This window comes from Acanthopagrus latus, chromosome 7, assembly GCF_904848185.1.
Source record: "Acanthopagrus latus isolate v.2019 chromosome 7, fAcaLat1.1, whole genome shotgun sequence".
NCBI lineage: Eukaryota > Metazoa > Chordata > Actinopteri > Spariformes > Sparidae > Acanthopagrus > Acanthopagrus latus.
In genome coordinates this window covers 13,105,174-13,126,286 of record NC_051045.1, presented here as the reverse complement: position 1 = coordinate 13,126,286, position 21,113 = coordinate 13,105,174, and the positions used below count along the sequence as shown (strand labels likewise).

Here is a 21,113-nt window from a genome sequence, read left to right as displayed (position 1 = left end):
CATAACAAGAGCTGAGAGTGCATTCCTCGTTTAGAACCACGTTTTTTGCAAAAACACACCTTTGGACATCACCACAAAACATGTCAAAACCTTGGCTACAGTTTCCTGGCTTGCACACACAAGACGCAAATCAGAAATAATGATGAAAATGTGTTATTCCTTGTTAATTTACATAAGCCTGATGGAACACAGTCACATTATTGAACAAATACCGAAATAAAAAAACATTCTCCAGGCATAACTATTACATTGTGAATTCATATTTGCAATATGACAAACTCAGACACTCTTCATCTACACACTGTAAGTGTGACATTGTCCTGTTCATGAGGCAAGTCTTTTCTAAAATGTACACACAGTTCATGCCCAGATCAGTCATTCACTGAATGACGAGGCAGATAGCATTAAATTTAAAAAAAAAAATCTATGGTGCATAGTAATATTAGAAAATCCCATTTGCTGCCATAAAGATCAATACCGATCTTTCATTTTCCATCAGCAAATGTTTCCCAACCACATAAAGCTTGTTTATCATATACAAGCTCTGAAGCAAGTGAGAACTAAAACTGCATCATTCAGGAAGAAAGCAAAAAAGTGCATTCTGTGCAATATCCTGACATCCACTGCTACAGGATCAGTTCATGAGTGTATTACCACTGTTGAGGTAATGTGAATCAAACCAAAATTAAGAGGTTTATCTATAGATATCTATATAATGTTAATGGTGAAGTGTTGTGTGCTAGGCTCTGTCATTGTCCTGTTTGGTTCAGGAAGTTGAGGCTTTAGGGTGACTGCTCACTCCACTTGCATGTTGCGCAGTAGAAGCCCCTTTTTCACACCTCCCTGTAGCATCCTGGCACCGAGACTACTGCCTGTTATCCCATCACTAAAGAGTCAAGAGAGAATAAAATAATGTTAAGCACACGCATGAAAGAACCTGCAAGTAAACAAAGTCACATCCACCATTTCTAGCAAATGCTTGTATTGGCATAATTTAGTATTGTATGGAGTAAACATCAAGGGCTTACATGTTAGTATGGACCAATTACAAACATTACCACACATAGCTGTAGTTAAAATAGAACACACTGACTTAAAAAGTAACAGGGAAACAATGCATGGTTTATCCAGTATTTTGTCAATTTGCTGGCCACTTTGCACCACATATCAATTGTAAATCTACATGTAGAATCTTATTTTTTTACTTCACTGCTGCTTACATGGGGTTAAACTTCCTCCTCTTTGGATCAGGAGTTTCAGGTCCATCAGTAAGTCTCTGCAAAGAAAGAGGACAATGGAATCAAATTTAACTAATCTCAATCAGAAACAAATGGAGATGCTACAGTACATGTATTATGCCTGAACCATCATAAAAACAACTTTCAGATTCATTGCTCCCCACCTGTGGGACAAAATTCCTGAATACCTGAGGTCTGCTGAATTCGTCAACTCAATTAAATAAGGCAATGAAACATTACTGTTTACTATGGCTGTTTTTAATATCTAACTATTTATTTGGTTGCTTTTGTTGTCTTTAAAATGCAATTATGAAAATATTCTAATGTGCTCTTTTTATGTATTTCTATGCCCCTGTAAAGTGGAACTTGACGGACACTTGGTAAAACAACTTTAAATCACATTACTGTGAAATAAAATAAAAAGAATCCAGCCATATGTATTTAGATGTTTTGGTCTTAAAAAACCATGACCCCAAATCTGAGGTATGTACTGAACTGTGACTTCTTTGGATTGCTACAGTACATCCTTTGTGATAAACATGATTAGTCTATGTAATGTTGTCTAACTCCAGCAGTCAGACCCTGACCAACCTCTTTGCCTGCAGCTTCCTGCTGGACTCTCCTCTGCTCCAAGTTTTGCTGAGGGAAGAAAGGTGAAGAGGTGCAAGTTAAGACGTGTCATTAGGCTGTAAATGTGACATTTTGAGACACATTTTAGGAATAGTGAAGAATGTATGACATAATTCAACAATTACACTAAAACTACTTTCCAGCCAGGGGTAAACACTTCGCTGTTAGTCACTTTTGCAATATTTGTAACAATGTAAAAAAAAATCATGTGTACTGTTTGTGTAACTACCTTATGTAGCTCAGAGAGCTGCTGGTGCCTGATGAGTGCCTCCTTGCTGGGGAACTGCCTCCTACACAGCAGACAAGCCAGTTTAACCCAGTCTGTCATTCTCCCTTCCCTCTCATCTTTCTCGCCTCCCTCTTCTTCACTGTCAGTTTCTCCGCTGTAGGCTGGGACCAGACCCTGCTGCTGTGGTGGTGAACGCTATGGAAATAAGATAAGAGATCACAGACGGAGGAACAAATAGACACAGATTAAGACAGTCTGCTTGAAAACAGTTTTCCAACATCCTCTGCAAAAAGAACAGACAGACAAACACAGGATACACAACTAGTAGATCACTGTCACCAGGTCCATACCTCTGTACTTTGTCGGATCTGGTCCAGAAACATCTGAGGCCGCTCAGACAGTGCCCCCTGCAGGTCAAAAAAAAAAAAAAACAAGATCAGTGGGATTACCAGAGCTACTTTATCCTATGCAGACATTACTTGCAAGGGGGCAGGATGATTTACTATGATACCCTACTGCCCCATGTGTTAACAGCTAAAACATGAATGTCTGTGTCAGAGTCAGCCACCTTTTTCTCCAGAACAGCATAGCCTGCATCAGCACTAGCTGACTCTCGGCGGTCATCTAGACGACTGTGGCCAGGTGCCCTAGTGTATCCTGGTGGTAGTGCTGTAGAGCCAACAGCAGGGGAGGAGGAGACGGAACGCATGTTCTCCTTTTGTCTATTGAGACTCTTAGCCCAGCGCTCCATATCTTTGGCAATCTATTAATATAAACCCCAAAAGATGCAAGTAAACTGGTTAAATGGACTGAACAAAGGAAGATTAACAATTTTGAAATGTTGTACTGTGTAAATGTGTAAAATCAATGCCTGCACAATGTAATGCAATCCATCTCACTAGCCCTTCAATAAATACTACCTTGATGACGTGTACGTTTTCAAATAACTGAGGAGTTAAATTGTTCATACTGAAACTTAACTTAGCACATTTGTCAGCACTTGAACTTGTATCCAGTAAGTGGAGTACCTGTTGAGCTGTTTTATTTTTGGGTTTGTCCTTTTTCTCTTTGCTACCAGGGGAAGCAAACAGGGAGTCTGAAGGGGCTGTACTCATGGGAGCACCCTCTGTGTTCGACTGGTCGGTAGCAGCAGGAATGTAGGTTTGCTTCTCTCCATCCCAGTACATGTACTGCTGAGTGTGAGGGTTGTAGTAGTACTGCAAAGAGGACGGGCAAACAAAATTAGACTGAAATGCTGAGTAAGAGGACAGAGAAATGTCTTACAAAAAGTGCTGGCTTAACATTTTAAGTGCAGTACATTCACCACGCTTTACCTGGGAGTTAGGATCATAGTAGAGTCCTGTGAGGGGGTCATAATAGTAGCCAGAGCTTTCGTCATAACTGTATGTAGACACATCTGGCACAGCTGCAGTCAAAGCAACAGGACACTCACTTTAGGGTCAGACACATAGATTTGGGGTTGAGTACCTGAAATAAATTCTCAATGTGTAGGCAACACTTGACACGTGGCCTTACGGTATTGCTGGAGCTCATGTTCGGTGCCTGGTGTAGCAGGTTGGCTGGTAGTAGCTGGCTGTGGTTTTCCCACTATCTCAACCTGTCAAGGGACAGAGCATAAAAACAAGAGAGCAATGGCATGAAATGCAGTAATTTCAGGGACAGAAGAAGAAGAGACAACAGAAATATTGTACCTGTGTTGCTGGTGTGGTGGGAGCTGTGGTGATGAGAGCAGTCTGTGTATGAATGAGTGGTTGCTGCACGACTGCTGATCCAGATGTTACAGCCTCAGATGAAATGGCAGCTAAAAATCGGCATGCAAACACAAGCAGATGGCTTAAGTTCAGTTGCAGTTCAATTATAAATATATGGTCATACAGGTGATATGCTCTATAAATACCAACCTGGGGCTGCTCCTCCTGTGTATGTCCCCATTAGGGCTGCTCCTGCATTTGGCAGAGCAGCAACCCTGGCATCTACATGGGCCTTGAAAGTTGTGCCATCAAGCCCAGAGTATTCATTTCCTTCTTGACTGTATGTTACTGCTGCCCCCTGCTGATACACTGCTGTATCTATACTCTGGCCTCCTGATCCATTCTGAGCAGTCTTGGGGGAAAAAAAGGTTTTAAGTAATGAAACAAATACACAAAACTACAATCTTGGATTTGGGGAATCTTGGCAACCCTAACGCATTTAAAGACAAGTTGCAACATCATGTTTGTCATTCAGACGGGTTACCTGTGTGACAGCCCACTGCGCGGCAGCGATAGCAGTGCTGGCCACGGTAGCAGCACTCACTCTGTTGCCATCTGTCAGGAATACATCTCTGGCATGGAAAAGAGGCAGAGAGAGGATTTCAGTGGGTTTTGGTGACCTACATTTCTAACAGCTTTTCATGTGATGCTAAAATACAAACAGTTTTTTTAAGGCTAATTTATTTGATGTAATCCTCTCTTAAGCTACTTCTGATCCACGTTATTTACAGGACCTATTTCAGTTTAACGTGACGTGGCAATAGCCGATTTGAAACCACAATATTGTTCTTGGTGCCATAGCAATAACATGCAGTGCTCTTGTGTTTTCTTAGCAGCCAAGTTTGGGTGTGAAACTGTTTACCGTTTGGAGCCTTTGGCAAATTCAACCACTATAGTCTTCCCATCAATAGAGAGAGCTGGCTGGAGTGCCTGTAAGATCTGGAGCAGTTGAGATGCCTCCTGTTGACACAACATACAGAGACCTATGAGCTAGTGTCTAAGAGACTGACAATTCGTAAATACATCAGTCTGGCATCTGTGCTTGTGTGTGTCAGTCTCCTTGTGTTTCTCACCACTATGGTAGAGAGCTGTAGAAAGGCAAAGCCCCTGTTGAGATGTGTGTGCTTGTCCTTGATTAGGCGAACATTGGAAGGGGAGAGAGTAGCAAAAGGAGCCAAAGCTGATAAGATGGCCTCCAATGAAGTATGCGGACCAAGATTTCTCAGTATCAGAGCTGTTGTAGGAGAAAATAGGAGAACATAAGATTTAACAATGCAAGCACCAGGTATTGTAACGTGTTGTGAAAGCAGGCAGGGATTTGCATTGTCATTACAACAGGGCTTCCCTGGCTTGAAGGTGTTTCTTTAACTGGTGCTGCAATTGACTTGTGAAGTGACCAAAGGAGCAGCAGTAAATACTCTTTGTCCTTAAAGTACCATTGAGGAATCACAGCTGCAAAACACACTTCAGTTTAGTTTCCCATAAATTCTTCACAAAATAATCAGTTATAAAATGTTCTGTTTTAACCAGCAGTAACTTAACATTACTCCTCAAACAGCTGAAAGCAGATACGATGAAAGAGTAAGATGAAGCGGAACTCAAATAGTTAGAAGCTTAAAGAGTACTGAGAGCTGAAAACAAAGAGTTTTAACATGTCTTTGTCTTTGCAATACTGTACAGACAAGATTTCAGTTTTGTAACATATGCCTGTTTGAGAGGGAGACTGGGGGTCATTTCGGCATGGCCCCAGTGGTGAGAAGCCACCAGAGACTGCTTGAGGCAGGACAATTTGGCCCAGCATTGGTGTGGCTTGGTTCAACTTGGCGAGGTTAAGTGGTAACGGAAATGCGAATCAGCTTGCCATGGTAGGAAAATGTCAGTTAATGGACTTACTGTCATTGGCAACATCTGCCTGTGGTGCAGCCTGTCCTGGGTTCACAGTAGGACCAGAAGAGTGGTAGGGTGCTGGCAAAGGCAACAAGCCTTGGGCTCGCTCCTTCTGGAGACCAACAGGCAAATCCCTCTGCAACTGGGGCAGCTTTAGCTCAGCCTCTAGGGAAAGACAACATGCCATATCATTATATGATGAGCTTGTGTTATAATAAAAGGAAGAATAGTTGTGATATTTACTGTAGGGGCTTAAAGTTTACCTGCTTTAGGCACACTGCATTTGAAGCACTTCTCTCTTCTTTTAAAGTTTTGCACACCACACTGTTGAAATGGTACATGACCTGCTGTTAAAAAACTTCTTAAATGACTGAGCCACTACAGTGACTGACAGACATGCAGATGATACAACTGTACAAATTTAGATTTTCATTTATGCATGGCAAATAATGCCAACACACACACAACCTTGTTGCAGAGCCAGTCCTCATTGGCACGCGGTTTTGGGTCACTGTAGTGCATCGACACTCTTTGTCCCAGAATCAGTAGCACGCCCTGAAAGAAAAAGAAAGAGAGGGAGGGGGAACAAAGAATGATTATCAGCAATAATTAGGCCACACATGCCAGAGAAAGGCCTCATCTCACAAGAGATGAGAGAGATTGAAAGGGACGAGAGGAAGAGTGAGGAAGAGGGGACAGAGAAAGAGAGTAGAGCTGAGGCTGAAAGAAAGAGGACACCAGAGAATTGCAACCTTCAGCTTTAGGAAACTGGGACGGACTGAGATGGTGTGTAGTGTGTGGGTATCCATTTATAAGGACGCAATATATTTTGTTCAAATGTGTCATCCCTCCCCCCTTAAGGGGAAACCTTTTCACAGTTTTCCACACATCCCATCCCACTGTCACCACCTTCAACCCCAAAATAGACAATAGCTCCATCCTAAAGATGTAATAATGGTAGATGACCCAGATATGACAGGTTCAAAAACAAGAAAATGAAATGCTACAGTGGTTCCGATTCAACATACAATAGACCATGTGAGGAAATATATTCAAACTGTCATACTATCCCAGAGGTGGTACTGTAAACTTAGGAGAGTGAGAACATGTCACTGCAGAAAGAGGAGCTTGTATTGGACAAATGATGAGCACTTGTGACTGGGAGGGTCCAGTTATGAAAACTATGCCACTGGGCCCCAGACAGACAGATGTCAGCATGATGTAAAAATAATTTGGCTGTTTTTGAAATTCTGTGTAAGTAGAAAAAAAAAAAGAATTTATAAAGACTATTAAGACTTACCTACCCACCTCAGGGACAAAAAAAATATTCTCCACTCTGCATGTCTTTACCATAGAGGAATGCATCATGTGCATATGACAGGGCATGATGTGGATGTACTTTTGTTCTGATATTAACCCATATGTCCCACTGTATGTATGTATATATGTGTATGTGTGTCTGTGTAGGGGAGAGTGACCTGGTTGGTCTCCATCCAGCGCGTGGCCTCCTGTATGACATTAAACTCGACGAAGGCGAATCCTCGGCTCTGACCTGGACACCGCCCAGCGCCATGGTAACCGAACAACAACAACAACAACATAACAACAACGCATTGAGGGGTTAGTGCTTCATGTCCAGAGGAGAGAGAGAGACCCTGTATCAGCACTAATAAAATAAATCATTGCTTCCTCTCTCCCTTGGAAAAAACACACCTGACAGCCAGTTGAGGAGCCACTGTCAAATTCTCTACAAGGGTGGGAGGACGCAATGTCAAGTAACTCAACAGGGTCGAGGAAAGAGGGAGAGAGAGGGAGAACCCTAGCCACTCATCAGTTTGAGTCTGAGCTCTTTGGCTTTGATTGATGAAGCACCCTGGCAGAACAGACACACATAGACACACAGGCACACACACGCATATATCTGCTACTGAGGGTCCGAATGCTGTCTGAACTATGTAGCACTGTGGTGTAATGTTTCATCTTAAACACTGCATATCATGTCCATGCATTACACAACACACTAAACATATTTAAAATTATGACTTTTTTTTAAAACAATGCTATGTATTGTGTGTAAATCACAAAAGTGCACATTATAACAGTTAAAACTCAGAGTTACTTGTCCTAACAGAGAAACAGTGATGTAGGGGTGATTAAGACAGAGCAGTGTGGGGATTGTAAGAGTGCCTGTTTCAATAAGGCACACCTTACACACAACCAGTGAGTTAGCGAAGAGGGAGGCCAGTAAGACAATGACCTTAATGGAAACCTTTAGAAAAAGACAAGCTTTTCTGAGTGGTATGGATGACACTCCCGTAGCTGAGAGGTAGCTGCAACACGTCATATCCCAACACTCGCACATTCAAAAATAGCTTAAATGACACACAATCAAACAGATTCTGCTTCCGCTGCTCATTTGTCAGATGACACTGTTAGTTTGTGAGCACTGTTAATATATTCAGACACATCGCACTTCAAGATGGATGAGGCAGAATCATGAAATGGTAAAGACAGTAAGAGAGCCTAGGTGAATAGGAAAAGCAAAGCCATGAAGTGAAGATCTAAAGCCTATTGTTGTATGCATGACTTCCTGTCTTAGAGGCAAATATGGTTACCACTCTCCTTTGAAGCGTGCATGGATCTTTTGCTGTTGGCACTAGCCCGAATTCAGACACCAGCAGACCAAAGTACTGAAGCAGAAATCTATGCAATAGCCTTTATATGAGTATAAATGTCTTCTTTGCATCAGCTATTTATCCTGCTTTCAGCGTATGAGTAAAGACAGTGACAGAAAGAGAGAAGAAAAGGGAGGACGTTTATTAGGAAGAGAGAACAGATACGGTTAATCAACCCGAAAGAGCGATGAAAATGAAAGAGCTGGTGATGGATGAGTGACACGAAGGGAGAGTCAAGAACAGAAAACAAATTCGGGGCAATGGACTAGTTCTCACCTGAAGATTTGTTCCTCATGAGGCGAACCTCTCTTGGCTGGATCCCCTGCTCCTGAAGTTGTGCCCGAATCTAAGAACACAGAGAAATGATTGCTGTTTACGCCGATCAACATCTCATTGGACCACTGTAGACACACAAACTTGCCTGGGAGACATAAACAAACCTCATTGGCAGTGGCATTAGGTGGCAACATGCGAAGCATTATGATGTTGCTCGGCCTCTGGTTGTGGTCTAGATCTGCACGATAGTCCTGGTCCCTTTGATCCAACTCCTCAAGGGACAAGTCTGGACCAGCACTACCACAACTATGCTCCTCTGCCCCCACTGGAAAAGCCTGCAGACAACAGTCACAGATTAGCAACTGATGTCCCAACAAGTTAAAATGATTGGAGTAAAGATATGAAATGGAGACAGGATATTTTACAGTCTAACATTAAACTTTGTCTAAAATAACATCAGTGCACTGATACTGTAAACTTCACTGACAATTTAATAATTATAATTATTATCATTATATAATATTATCCCAAGCATATTTTTTCAGCATTGCAATTCCTAACAGTTTATATCTGCACATATCAGGCAATCTATACAGCGATAACAAAATATCTGTAATATCGGCCAACCAATATATCGGTCAGGCTCTAGTAGCAGCTCTATGACACAAAGGACAGACTTGTTATGGTTTACCCTTCTCTTCAGTGCCCCGCGAGAGAACCTTTCCTCCTCTCTCTGTCGTGCCATATTGTATTCCATCTGTTCAGAATGGGCACCACCACGACCCCAGTTGCCATCCCTACTTCCTGAATGAGGGGTACTGTTGTCAGGAAAGCCTCGTCCACCTCTCCCACGACCCCTTTCCTGCTGACCAGTCCGTAACTGCTCGAACTCCTGCCTGGATCCCTCCTCCTCTCTCTGGAGCATGGGATGGGCTAGGTCAGGCTGCGACTGAGTAGAAGGGGGCCACAGGAGCCCTTTCCCCTCACAACCAATGTCCCCACGCCCATCTCCTCTCTGGTGAAACCCCAGGCGGTCTTGGAGGTCACAGACACCTAGCATTTGCTCGTCGTGGCCGTATGATCTGTCTGTTTCTTCCTCCTCATCCTCCTGGCCATAGGCTCGGTAATCCATGTCCCGAAAGTTGTGATCGTTGTGGATGCTGCCATAGCGACCTGTGCGGTCACCTCGTCCACCCCTGATAGCCATGAAAGACAATGTGAGGGACACATGTACTCCATAATGAGGAAAAGTATAACATGAATGTGTCACTCACCTCCTCTCATAGTCCATACTGATCAAATGACTCTGCTCCTGGTCACAGTCTTTTTTTTCTATTTGGTTACAGCATCAGATACCCTGGAAGTACATCAGCAGTTTACTTTTCCTACTGACAAGCAACAGTCAGGAGACTCACAGTTGATGTTGCAGACCTATCATAAACACATCTTGCCTTTTGCAAAAACGGAGTCAAAACTTATGAGCGAAGAAACAAAGGAGCCCAGAGGTAGATACCATTGACTACATTGCCCTGCTGGAAAAAAAAAACAACATAGACCAGCACCAATACACAACATATGCTGATCTTGCTGGTGAAAAGCCACTAGCAAGACCAGCATATGTTGTGTTTTGGTGCTGGTCTCTGCTGTTTTTGTTTTTTTTTGTTTGTTTTTCAGCAGGGTGTGCAACCAGGTTGGCTGTGTTTTTGAACGCTGAATTCTCCAACTTGCAGTAATGTCACTTCAGTCACTGCTTAACAAATGTCACGAACTATTAACAGAGGTATAGCCCTACAAGACTTTTAAACACGCGTGCCACGTTACGCAATGCACGTTCGCATCCTGACAATCCTTAGTAGTCAAAAAAGGAGTATTCACCAATGACGTGTGGCGGTCATCTCGGATAGCAGGCAAGCTAACTATTTTAGCCTGAGGTTGGCTAGCTAGTCCAGGCAGAGCCGCTGTTTCCGAACGTCTGCCAACCGCTGCAAACACAACTAACGCAACTGTATGTGAAATAAGACAAACACTTACCTGTGCCACATGTAACCAAAGGTAGTTATGTGAATGTCACGTTGAAGCCCAAGAGCGAAGGGTGTTTAATTTTTCTGCTAGCTAAGTGTAATTATTTTGAGGGTACCAAGTGTAAAATGGCCACAGCAAGACAACAATTCAGAGTAGGAGGGACCTATACCTGACTCTGGTATCTGATTGGTGCTTAGAGAGCGAACACATTAATGTCGATGATGATTGGACGAGACAAGCCGGCCAACCCGAAACTAGTGCTCCACAAACCGGGAGGACAAACATTGAATTATTTGATGCGTTTCTGTACACGTCTTAAAAATAATAAAATGACATACAAAATCATAGAATCACATGTGTTGACGAATTATGAGTGTTTTATTTGGGAAAAGTAAATTAATACCAGAAATGTAGGTACGATTGTTAATTATTAATAAATGAATGAATCAAATAACACATAAATACCTTACAACAGAAACCCCTAATATCAGCTTTATTTGGGGGAAAAAAAAATAATAATCCAAAAATTGTTATATGTCACAGTACAAAAAAAAAAAAAAAAAAAAGACAAACAAACTGCTCTAGCAGCCCACCCCCAGAGCCTTCCAGCCTCGAAACCCAAGCTTGACCTTCAGTTTAATTAAACAGAATACTACGGTTACAATTTATCAGATAACTGACATAAGCTGATCATAACAGCAGGTTTACGTAAAATGATTAAAATATACTAGGAGAATTAGAGACAACAATAATAAAAAGTTATAATACAATAATGACAATATCATTAAATGGGGGAATGGGGAAAGTTGAGTAAAAGGCAAACTTGAAATACACATCAATAACATGTCCTTACAAAGCCTTGTAAGACATACAGTACATAATGGACTTTAGAGTAATAACATAAGCCTATCATCTATGTGAAGGAATATTCAACTTATCAACTAAACCACTCATGATTTGACCCACTGATTAACACAATCAAATGAATCTCTGGTACACACAAAAAAGGTCCTAAAAACTGATAACATGTTTAACCTGATTGTGCCTCTAGGTATAGTACAATGTCTTCCAGTAAAGTAAAGGTTTCTATGTCACTCTGAATAGCTGTTAATTCCATTACCCATCGGAGCCATAAAATACGGCCATCAGGGGTAACTTTGGCATGGAAACAAGGGGTTAGGTCAGTGACGCAGAAGGCCTTTCCATGCATACAGTACATTGACACGTATGTTAATACACATCCACACAAATATACACACATTCACTGCATGCAGACCTGCACTGGAGAAAACAAACCACCATACAGTTGCACACACGCACGCAAACACACACCCACTCTCTTAAGTACAGGTAAGTAATTCAGTATGGGAAAAGATCTCATACAATCTAGTTTAGGCATACCCCTGCATAGAGCCTGAGTCAGAATATGGGCCTGAAGAGGCCAAGCCAATGACAGGGAGAAAGCATTCACAAATATGATGTGTGGACACTACAAATGACAAAATAATACCCCATCTAAGTTAGGAATCCCTACCCCACAACTTACTCTTAGTGACCACTGCTCTCAAGGCACTACATGTAGGCGATACTGTGTGAAATCCACTTAGACATGGTCTTAATTCAACCCTATTTTTTGTGTATGTCTTTTTTTTAATCTCTCTCATGTCCCCATTGTCTTTGGCCTGGTAAGGACCTTTTCTCTCTTCATTCCAATTGTGGCACATTTCAACCCGTACATCTACTCAACTTCAAGTCAACCCCCCCACCCCCCACCACCTGCCCTACAGACTCATAGATCTGAAAGTTTTTGATAGACAAAAGCAAAATGGCACAAAACCTAATGTATAGAACGAGGACCAAGGTGTAGAAGCCTATCAAATCATTTGAAACCTGCTTTAATTTGCTGAGGATTATTGGGTGATCAGAAATTGAGCATCCGCAAAACTTTACAGGGCCCTCCCCCAAAATTCTCCCCCTTATCAAATCTTAACGGAAGATGCCCTCTCCATCTGTGCTTGACGGCAGCTCCCTCCTCTTTCAGAGCCTATAACAGAAGGCAGGTGTTCTTCTTGGAACGTTTCTTGCTCTGCAGTGCTGCCCTAGTTGCCATCTCAAAGACCTCCCTCACGCCATCTTTGGTTTTGGCAGAACACTCTTGGTAGCCGTAGGCACTGATGCGGTTCGCCATGTCTTTGCCCTCCTCAAGTTTAACTGGCTCCTAGAGACACATATTAGAGTGAAAGTTCAAATTATTTCATTTATAACAACTACATATGCACAAGTAAGCCTCTTTTGAACAAAAAAATGTTTTTTAAAACTGACCTGTTTCATTTTGGCAAGCTCGCGTCTGGTGTGCTCATCATTGCGCAGATCTTTTTTATTGCCCACCAGGATGATGGGAACATTCGGACAGAAGTGTTTCACTTCAGGTGTCCACTTTTCAGGAATATTCTCTACAGTGAGTTAAGGGAGAGAATGCAGTAATTAGCAACATACCTCACTTCAACAATAGGGTGTTAAATAGATGGTGGTGTGACTGTGGCAGAGACAATACCTAAACTGTCAGGGCTGTCTACAGAGAAGCACATGAGAATAACATCGGTGTCAGGGTAGGAGAGAGGCCTCAGTCTGTCATAGTCTTCTTGTCCAGCTGTATCCCAAAGTGCTAGCTCTACCTGAGAAAAGAGAAAGAAGGTTTCTGTACATGTGAGGATAGAATCAAGAAAAACGGATACGTATGGAAGGCCATCATAACATTTAAGTTACATGATTAAGCAGTCCCAGATTATATTATTCTTTCACTCTTGCAACAGTAAATACATATCATCAATATGATCCACCGTTCAGAAAAATCATGCCCAGGTTATGTTTGTTGCAATATACTTTTTGACAAGTGAAAGTGAAAATGCAACAGTCATTTTTCAGAAATAATGGCAGGAAAATTGTACATAGATAAGATACATAAAACCAAATCAGCAACTATATTATTAATGGACTACTATTAGTCATTCTAAAAGGTCAAGTCATTTTTAAAGCATTAAATCTAAAAATTCACTTTTTTCACCTCATAAAGTATGAATATTTGCAGTTATTATTTTTAATCTATCAACCAAATATGTTGGGGTTTCTTTTACCATTGGTGGGAAAAAACATGAAACTTGAAATAGAGCTGCAATGATTCGTCCATTTATCAATTAATAAATTAAAAGAAAAATAATTGGCAAATGTTGCTGACATCATCTCAGGCTGTATGTTAAATTACAATTACAATGTACAGGAACATTTTAACAGTTTTTTGACATGTCTGAACCAACAACAACTTCTACTATCTGATGACAATTAAGTAAACAACAACAAGCAAAACAAACAAATTAATAGTCTCTTCAAGGACCCTTTGTTCTCTCTGGAACCGGTACTTTTTCAACCCTACCTGTTTCCCATCCACTTCAATGTCTGCCACATAGTTCTCAAATACAGTGGGGACGTAGACCTCTGGGAACTGGTCCTTGCTGAAGACGATGAGCAGACAGGTCTTCCCACATGCACCATCTCCAACTATCACCAACTTCTTCCTGATAGCAGCCATCTATTTAAAAAAGGAAAAAATAAAGTAGTCAAAAATAAGGTCACATTGTTAGAAAAAGGTTACCACAAGTCACTTACGTTGCCCTCTATTAACATCACACCCAAACTTATAATTTTACCAACAGTGCACCGATGCACAATCAGGATGAATAAGCCTGTTTAACTTCATGCTGTAATTACAATGCGTGCTATGATTCAACTACAGTTCCTCTTGGTTGGCACTAAACGGTAAACAGCTCGGACGCTAGTAACGCTGACACACCAGCCTCTTTATATCCTTGAGTTTCATTAAAAAATGTCCTTTTGAATGACATAAATCCAACCCAAAACGAGCCGGCAGGGAGACTGCCTCGGAGAGAAAGGGTGTAAACATTTAACATTTCCGTGCTCTGTTCCCATTCCTGCTGAAAGGCTGTGCAGTATAGTCCGGGCCTGTCAAACCAGCTAACATTAGCTAGCAGTAAAGCTAACGGTGTTTCCAGTGGTTTTGACTGCTGTCATTCAAGGTATTCTCCCTGAAATTATAACAACAGCACTCATAGCACTATCCTCAAACGTCTGCGGCTTAAACAAGAGTCACCTTAAAGTTTAAAAGCTATCGTTGAATGTGATTACCGCTTGATGTTTCTGTGTCCGCCTTTCTCCTCTTCCTGACCGACTGGAAAACTCCGCCCACCCCGGGTACGCATGCGCACAATAACGTCATTCGTCAGCAGGCTGATGAACTTTTTTTTTTTTTTTTAACTTTGTTTTAACATTGAACATTGCCCAAATGTTGATAAAATAAAACATATTGATACAGTTTTATCATTTATTCATATTAACAAATGTGTGAAATAATTACATTTCTCCAATAATAATAACAACAAAACAACAACAACAACAGCAATAATAATAAGAATAATAATAGACTGACTTGTTGCTTGTTCATTTATTGACTGATTCAAATGTCAACAATGCAATACATTCAGCAGTGCAATTTGTCCATATATACAATAAAAGTAGACGCAAATGTAAAAAATAAATAAACATACAGATATGAATAGGGATATATAGGGAGAGAGAAAGAGAGAAATTATAATTCACTTAGATGGAACATATAGCTCATTTTCATATTTTCAGCTTTTAATGGTGACTATCCCTGTGGTGAGTTATAAAGATAAAAAAAAATAAAAATAAAATAAGTCTGCATAGATAGTTAGGCTATTACTATTTTTAAATTCAAGTTTGAAAGTAAAATAAAGTCAGAGAATTTGAGTAGGACAACCGAGTAATGAAATATTGCCATATTGCTATTACACCCAAGATTTGTTTTTGCACATTTGGGTTTGGTAGGAAGAAGAATCATGACCATCTCACATTGAGAGCTCTGCATAATGTGCAAGTATCCCACTCACTGCTGCCTGAGGACACAGAGACTTGTAAGGCTACAGTCCGTCTAAGAGCCGTCCCAGCTTTCATGCCGTGACTCTTCAAAAGCTTTTCCATGATTTAGGAGGGAAGATCAGCTCTTCAAGCCCACTTAAAGTGACGGAGCTCCTCTCTCCTCCTCAGAGTTCATTTGAGCTCATACAGAAGTTCATAGATGGCAGCACTGCTGCTTCTATTTGTTTCTATGGACACTGGAGGTAAAGTTAATCTGATTGGCTGCCTGGCTCAGCCAGTCTCTGGTCTATTTCCTTGCGTTGGTGGTAGTGGTGCTGTTGCTGCGCTGGTAGAATAGCACATAGGCTTGATTGGTCTGAAGCTGGTTCTCTGAGACTGGAGTCACACTGTATGTGGGTAGATGGAGAGTTATCATGAGAAACAGCTCCAGGTTTATATAGAAAGGATCTCAATACAAATGATAAATACACAAAACATTCGGTCTATAGCATGGAGTGTGTAGAAAGTTGCATATTAGAAATCACTATTATTAAACTCATGTGCAGGGCAAGTCTCACCTGGAGTCATTGTAGAAGCACCATCCATTTTCATCTGAACAGCAGGCGGTGTAGTGGCCCATGTTCACAGTCCCAGCGTGGTTACAGATTGCATACAAGTCATACAGCACTGGGCCTGTTGGGACATACACAATGACTCCATTCCATTCTCCAGAACTATGTTGTTTCAGCATTCCAAGTTTGCACGTCATGGCATAAACTACTTGTTACCAACATGCCGTTAAAACAACTATAACATCCATGGTTCAAGTACTGCAGGGGACCTTGTCCTCAACTTTCACATCTCACAGCTCCATGTCTTTTTATTTCAATGGTTGACTTAACTGTCAACTGTTGAACTAAAACTCTACAATACCATCTTTAGAAAATCTTGTTGAATCTATCTAGTGGGGTCAGAATGTTAAAATGATTTCTTCCACCAACTCCTTTTCTTTCTTTTTAAGGCCTTCACAGGCCTGTGTATCTTTAACCTCACCTGCACATTTAATTTTTCAACGTAAAAAGACAAATACTGGTGGTATACATGAGAAATTACAAGGATAAAATCTGAAGAAAGAAAGAAAGAAAGAAAGAAAGAAAGAAAGAAAGAAAGAAAGAAAGAAAGAAAGAAAGAAAGGTTTGTTTGTTCTTACCACAGTCGATGGGTCCATAAGGCCCAAGGTCCAGGTTAGTGAGTGGGAAGGACACGTACACCGTGCTTTTACTGATTGACCACCGTGTCATTGTGAAACGATTCAGATCTGATGGAGACGGTTAAGCATTATCATCATAACTGCACTGAAAGACATCTTTTTTCAATAGGTTTCTAAAAGAGTTTGTTGCCAAGGATACGGATCACGATAACCTGGGGAAACCTTTGGATGGACAGCCGCTTGGTGCACTCTGTATGCCTGTTACACCTCTCACACATCTGAAACACACAAATACACACATCAATTACATTGCAAAGATCTTTTGTACATAACAAACTAGGCCAAAAAACAGAATGTAAATGAATTACAACTGCGGGAAAATTGATGTGTGTGTGATCCACTGCAATTTTCTATTATAGTTCTGATCACCATATATTACATAACAATTGTAATATTGTTTGGGCTCTTACTATCTCATCACCATAACAAGATACTTCTCATTCAGAAAAAATAGTTTCTTTACTGATAACACTTTTCAACACATCTTTGACCCTAAACTTAGAAACCATTATTGTATCATAATCCACTAGTTTGTCACATTCTGTGTTTACTCACTGGGGAATTCTCCTTGTCCAGTTTCTCCTCCTGAGAGAAGAGGTCCAGACACTCCCTCAGCGTGACCTCGCCGCCAGAGCTCCTCTTGGGGATGGGCAGCGACAGATCACAGAACACATCGAATGTGTTGGAGTAGTGGGAGCACACCGAGCAGTGCAGCGAGCTCCGCAGCTGGCCCGAGAACAGGTCTGTGAGAGACGGGTGGCGAGAATCATCAGTGGATCTACAGATCAGACCGACGGGTCACCACGACTGGATTTGCTTTCCTCACCTACTATTCTGCTGTCATCTCTCTCCAAGTGCTTCTTCCACATGGCTGCCGCCTCCTCGGAAATCCTAGGCGAGGACAAAAGATGAGAAAACAACTGAAGTCACATCAAGGTTGTAAAGGCTTCAATATTAAATCTTTTCCACACAAACACACACACACACACACACACACACACACACACACACACACACACACACACACACACACCTAAATCTGGTGAACTTTTGTTCAGTCTCCTTCCCTGTTCGTCGCACATTGGGTTTGCGGTTGATTTCCGTGTGCAGCTTGTCCAAAAGGAACCTGAGGAACTCCTGTGCGTCCTGTTGACTGGGTCAAATACAGAGACAGGGGAAGATTTTCTCTTCATGTCAGTGCTACAGGCAGCTATTTCTATACAAATCAACAAAAAAACAGCATTTGTACACGTGGGAAAGTGGAAAATTAATTGACATAGTTCACGTCCTCAGGAGGATGATTTTGTCTTGTGTTGAATAAATCAAATAAATGCGTAACTAAAATCGAAGGAATCTCTGTCTGTCTGTGTTTTGAGCTTCTCAACAACCGTTCACCAAATGGACTTCACACTTGGCAGGAGTATTGCCGGGGTCCTAAGGAAGTGCAGTGTCTAGAATGAAGTAGTTTGAATGAAGGGTTCTTGAGAAAGCAAAGCAATCCGGCACTGCTCTAGCCGATGCACAGCAATGATGTTGCCCACACAAACGTTTCAATGGAGGATGCGTGGAGGAAAACAAATCCATCATCTATATTCTCACCTGTAACCACTGAAGTATGGCACAGCTTCTTTAAAGAAGTTGTAAAACTGTCGTGGGTTCACAACTGTGTCCCCTTCGTTTTCGTTCCAAAGGCCCAACAGCACCTGAGAGAAGGCTGGCACAGAAAGATGAGGAGGGATGAGAAAAAATAAATAAATAAATAAAAGGAAGAGGAGGGTACCGCGGGAGATAGGAACATACCTTCAGTGAGCTTAGCGTCCTCCTTGGAGAACTTCTCCTGCTCATAGAGCTTCAGGAGGCAGTAGTCCCGCAGGCCACATGTGTGAGACAAACACTGGACTACTGCATTCAGGAAACACTACGGAGACAAAGCGTAGAGGAGGTGAGCGTGTTGCATTTTCTTCAAAGAATGTTGTTTAAAGCAAAGTTCACCCAAAAATGTTTATCCTTATTTAATCGGCCCCCTTTGGATTGAAAGTCATGTGAAGTTTGAGGTCGACAAAACATTTCTGGAGCTTCACAGCAAAACAGCATTGCAACATTCTCCTAAACAACTGTAGTAGATGAGGACATAATATGGCTCAATTCAAGTTTCCTCGAGCACCGAGATCCCAAATTGATTGGAAAAAATGTTCTTTTACAAAATCTTCACTGCAGCTGTTAGCGTGCGCCCCCTCTGAAGTCGGTGCACAAGGCTGACCACGCGTCCAAGGAGTAAATACTGTCTTTTCAAATCCATTGAAAGAACTTGTGGCTTCTAAGACTCAGATTATGCTGGATGAGCTGTGTGGAGTCATTTCTGTTGGGGTTGTTTTAAAAGAAGTCCCCGCTTCAGTTGTTCAGGACAGTGCTGCGATGCCGTTTTTTCTGTGAGGCTCCAGAAATTATTTGTGGACTACAAAACTTTGTGCAACTTTCCGTCAGCGTGAGGGTGAGTAGATACCGACTGAAATAAAAATGTATGGGTGAACTCATCCTTTAAAGCAGGTCCCGCGTCGTTTAAACACTTACCGTGTTCCCTATGTTTCTAAGGCCAACTCTCCCACTTCCTATGGTGAGCTGCTCTTTCTGGAAAACAAAGACAACACAGGAAGCGATTTACTCACATCTGCATGTACAGTACAGTATACAGCGTGGCCCTGCGGGCGTGCCCTACTATTTGACCCCTGGCTGTGTCTGGACGATGTGTCACTGTCTTTCTGCCTTAACCCTGCAATGTCAGTGTGTGTGTGTGTGTGTGTGTGTGTGTGTGTGTGTGTGTGTACAGCATCAGTGGGACAGATTTAGTCTTCTTATCTCATTAACATAACAAGACAGGCCAAAAGGAGGTCAGCCTCGAGCATTCATCCTATTACCGACCAAGGAGTGCTGACAGGTGCTGAAACACGTGTGTGTCGATGTGCTCTCTCCCTTAATTCCTCTGTCTGTGTTTATGTTTGTCTCACGAGCGTCCCATTAATTCTACACGAAGGAACACACTTTCAAGACGACCAGATTTGAAGGTTAGAGCACAAATCACACTTGTGTTTTGCACACCTCGTTGTCAGCGACCAGCAGCAGGCCCATCAGCGAGGTGTAGAGGACAGACTGGGAGATGTCGGCCGTCTCTCTCTGGAGGCCGTTCTGAGACACCAGGGTCCGACACAGGGCCTCACACGAGCCCTCCACGTTGACGCCACTGGCTCCAGGCATCCTGTCTTTACTGGTAAACCTCAGAAGTGCCTATGGATCGAAGGTCCTCTCAAAGGGGTGAAAGCCAGGTGGTTCGCACCCACGGACTGGAACCTCAGTTTTTTCAAATGCAGGGTCAAAGTGAGCAAATTGTGAGGGCGGTTCATACAATGCCTGACAGAAAGAGTCCACTTTAAAAAAAATAAATAGATGAATTAAAAAAAAGAAAAAGATGATTGATCCTCTCTTTTCCAGGAAAAATGGCGAGGATTGTTATTCAGAGCTGAGGGGAAAAAGAAGAGGATTAATTTGTGATTGGGTATCCCTTTAAGGTAAATCCTTATCTTGAATAGATCAAGTTGTAATTCTCTCTCGTAATTACAGCGAGCACGACAGCTCGGAGAGTCAAGGTCTGAAATAGATCTCAATGATCCTGACGTTAACAAGAAAACTTGAGGGCGCACATTTACACAAAAAAAAGAATGAGATTTTTGTAGATCTCACATGAAGTGATCATTCATCAAAGAGTCAAGAATTGAAGCTATAAAAAGAGCACGGCAGTATCACAGCCAGTGCGCTGAGATGTTACCAAAGCCAAAACTGGTTGGCGTTACAGGGAAATAATCCTGCAAACAAAGTTAGTTTGCACATGATGCCTGATAAATACAGCAGAGCAATAGCGAACAAACAGAACGGTTTGGACTCACCTGATCACTTGGGTCACTCTGTCTGTGGACAAAGTGTCCTAACCAAACTGTTCCCATCACTTGCTGAGCTGTTAAAAATGCATAAGGGGGAGGTCTACTGTTTCACTGTGTGTCTGTGGGCCGGAGCTGAAAGTCTACCTCTGTCTCCTGCACTGTCACCGGTGTCAGAGAGAGTCCGAGGGAGAGAGAAAGGCGGAGAGAGAGGGAGGATAATCGTCACTAATCT

The 21,113-nt window shown here is 42.0% G+C and overlaps 3 protein-coding genes and 1 long non-coding RNA gene across 5 annotated transcripts; 1 reads left to right on the top strand and 3 right to left on the bottom strand.

Moving 5' to 3' along the window:
- Positions 1-130: 130 nt before the first annotated feature.
- rbm10 (RNA binding motif protein 10) lies at positions 131-10,894 on the bottom strand. The gene is made up of 23 exons (XM_037103896.1): positions 10,739-10,894; positions 9,982-10,064; positions 9,399-9,903; positions 8,872-9,042; positions 8,708-8,777; positions 7,235-7,308; positions 6,225-6,311; positions 6,020-6,080; positions 5,763-5,921; positions 4,943-5,103; positions 4,732-4,829; positions 4,354-4,441; positions 4,020-4,221; positions 3,810-3,919; positions 3,634-3,715; positions 3,432-3,523; positions 3,126-3,314; positions 2,666-2,860; positions 2,448-2,504; positions 2,098-2,292; positions 1,830-1,877; positions 1,221-1,276; positions 131-886 (listed from the first exon to the last, which is right to left on the bottom strand). Exons 2-23 carry the CDS (start codon positions 9,996-9,998, stop codon positions 796-798), a joined length of 2,808 nt encoding a protein of 935 aa, XP_036959791.1. The 5' UTR covers positions 9,999-10,064; positions 10,739-10,894; the 3' UTR covers positions 131-795.
- LOC119022712 lies at positions 7,165-17,956 on the top strand. The gene is made up of 3 exons (XR_005076053.1): positions 7,165-7,330; positions 17,059-17,141; positions 17,526-17,956. It is a non-coding gene; the product is annotated as an uncharacterized LOC119022712 (long non-coding RNA).
- LOC119022711 (rho-related GTP-binding protein RhoA-C-like) lies at positions 11,089-15,010 on the bottom strand. Of its 2 annotated transcripts, none has more exons than XM_037103903.1 (5): positions 14,930-15,010; positions 14,160-14,315; positions 13,284-13,404; positions 13,052-13,182; positions 11,089-12,947 (listed from the first exon to the last, which is right to left on the bottom strand). In XM_037103903.1, the coding sequence occupies exons 2-5, from the start codon at positions 14,313-14,315 to the stop codon at positions 12,774-12,776; spliced, it is 582 nt and encodes a 193-aa protein (XP_036959798.1). In that variant the 5' UTR covers positions 14,930-15,010; the 3' UTR covers positions 11,089-12,773. The 2 variants fall into 2 exon arrangements, with proteins under 2 accessions (XP_036959798.1, XP_036959799.1); XM_037103904.1 differs by having other exon boundaries at positions 14,895-14,956.
- Positions 15,195-21,036, bottom strand: usp21 (ubiquitin specific peptidase 21). Its single transcript, XM_037103901.1, has 11 exons — positions 20,046-21,036; positions 19,521-19,577; positions 18,750-18,867; positions 18,549-18,663; positions 17,983-18,102; positions 17,776-17,840; positions 17,505-17,692; positions 17,089-17,167; positions 16,890-16,997; positions 16,258-16,372; positions 15,195-16,086 (listed from the first exon to the last, which is right to left on the bottom strand). The coding sequence occupies exons 1-11, from the start codon at positions 20,199-20,201 to the stop codon at positions 15,987-15,989; spliced, it is 1,221 nt and encodes a 406-aa protein (XP_036959796.1). The 5' UTR covers positions 20,202-21,036; the 3' UTR covers positions 15,195-15,986.
- Positions 21,037-21,113: the final 77 nt, after the last annotated feature.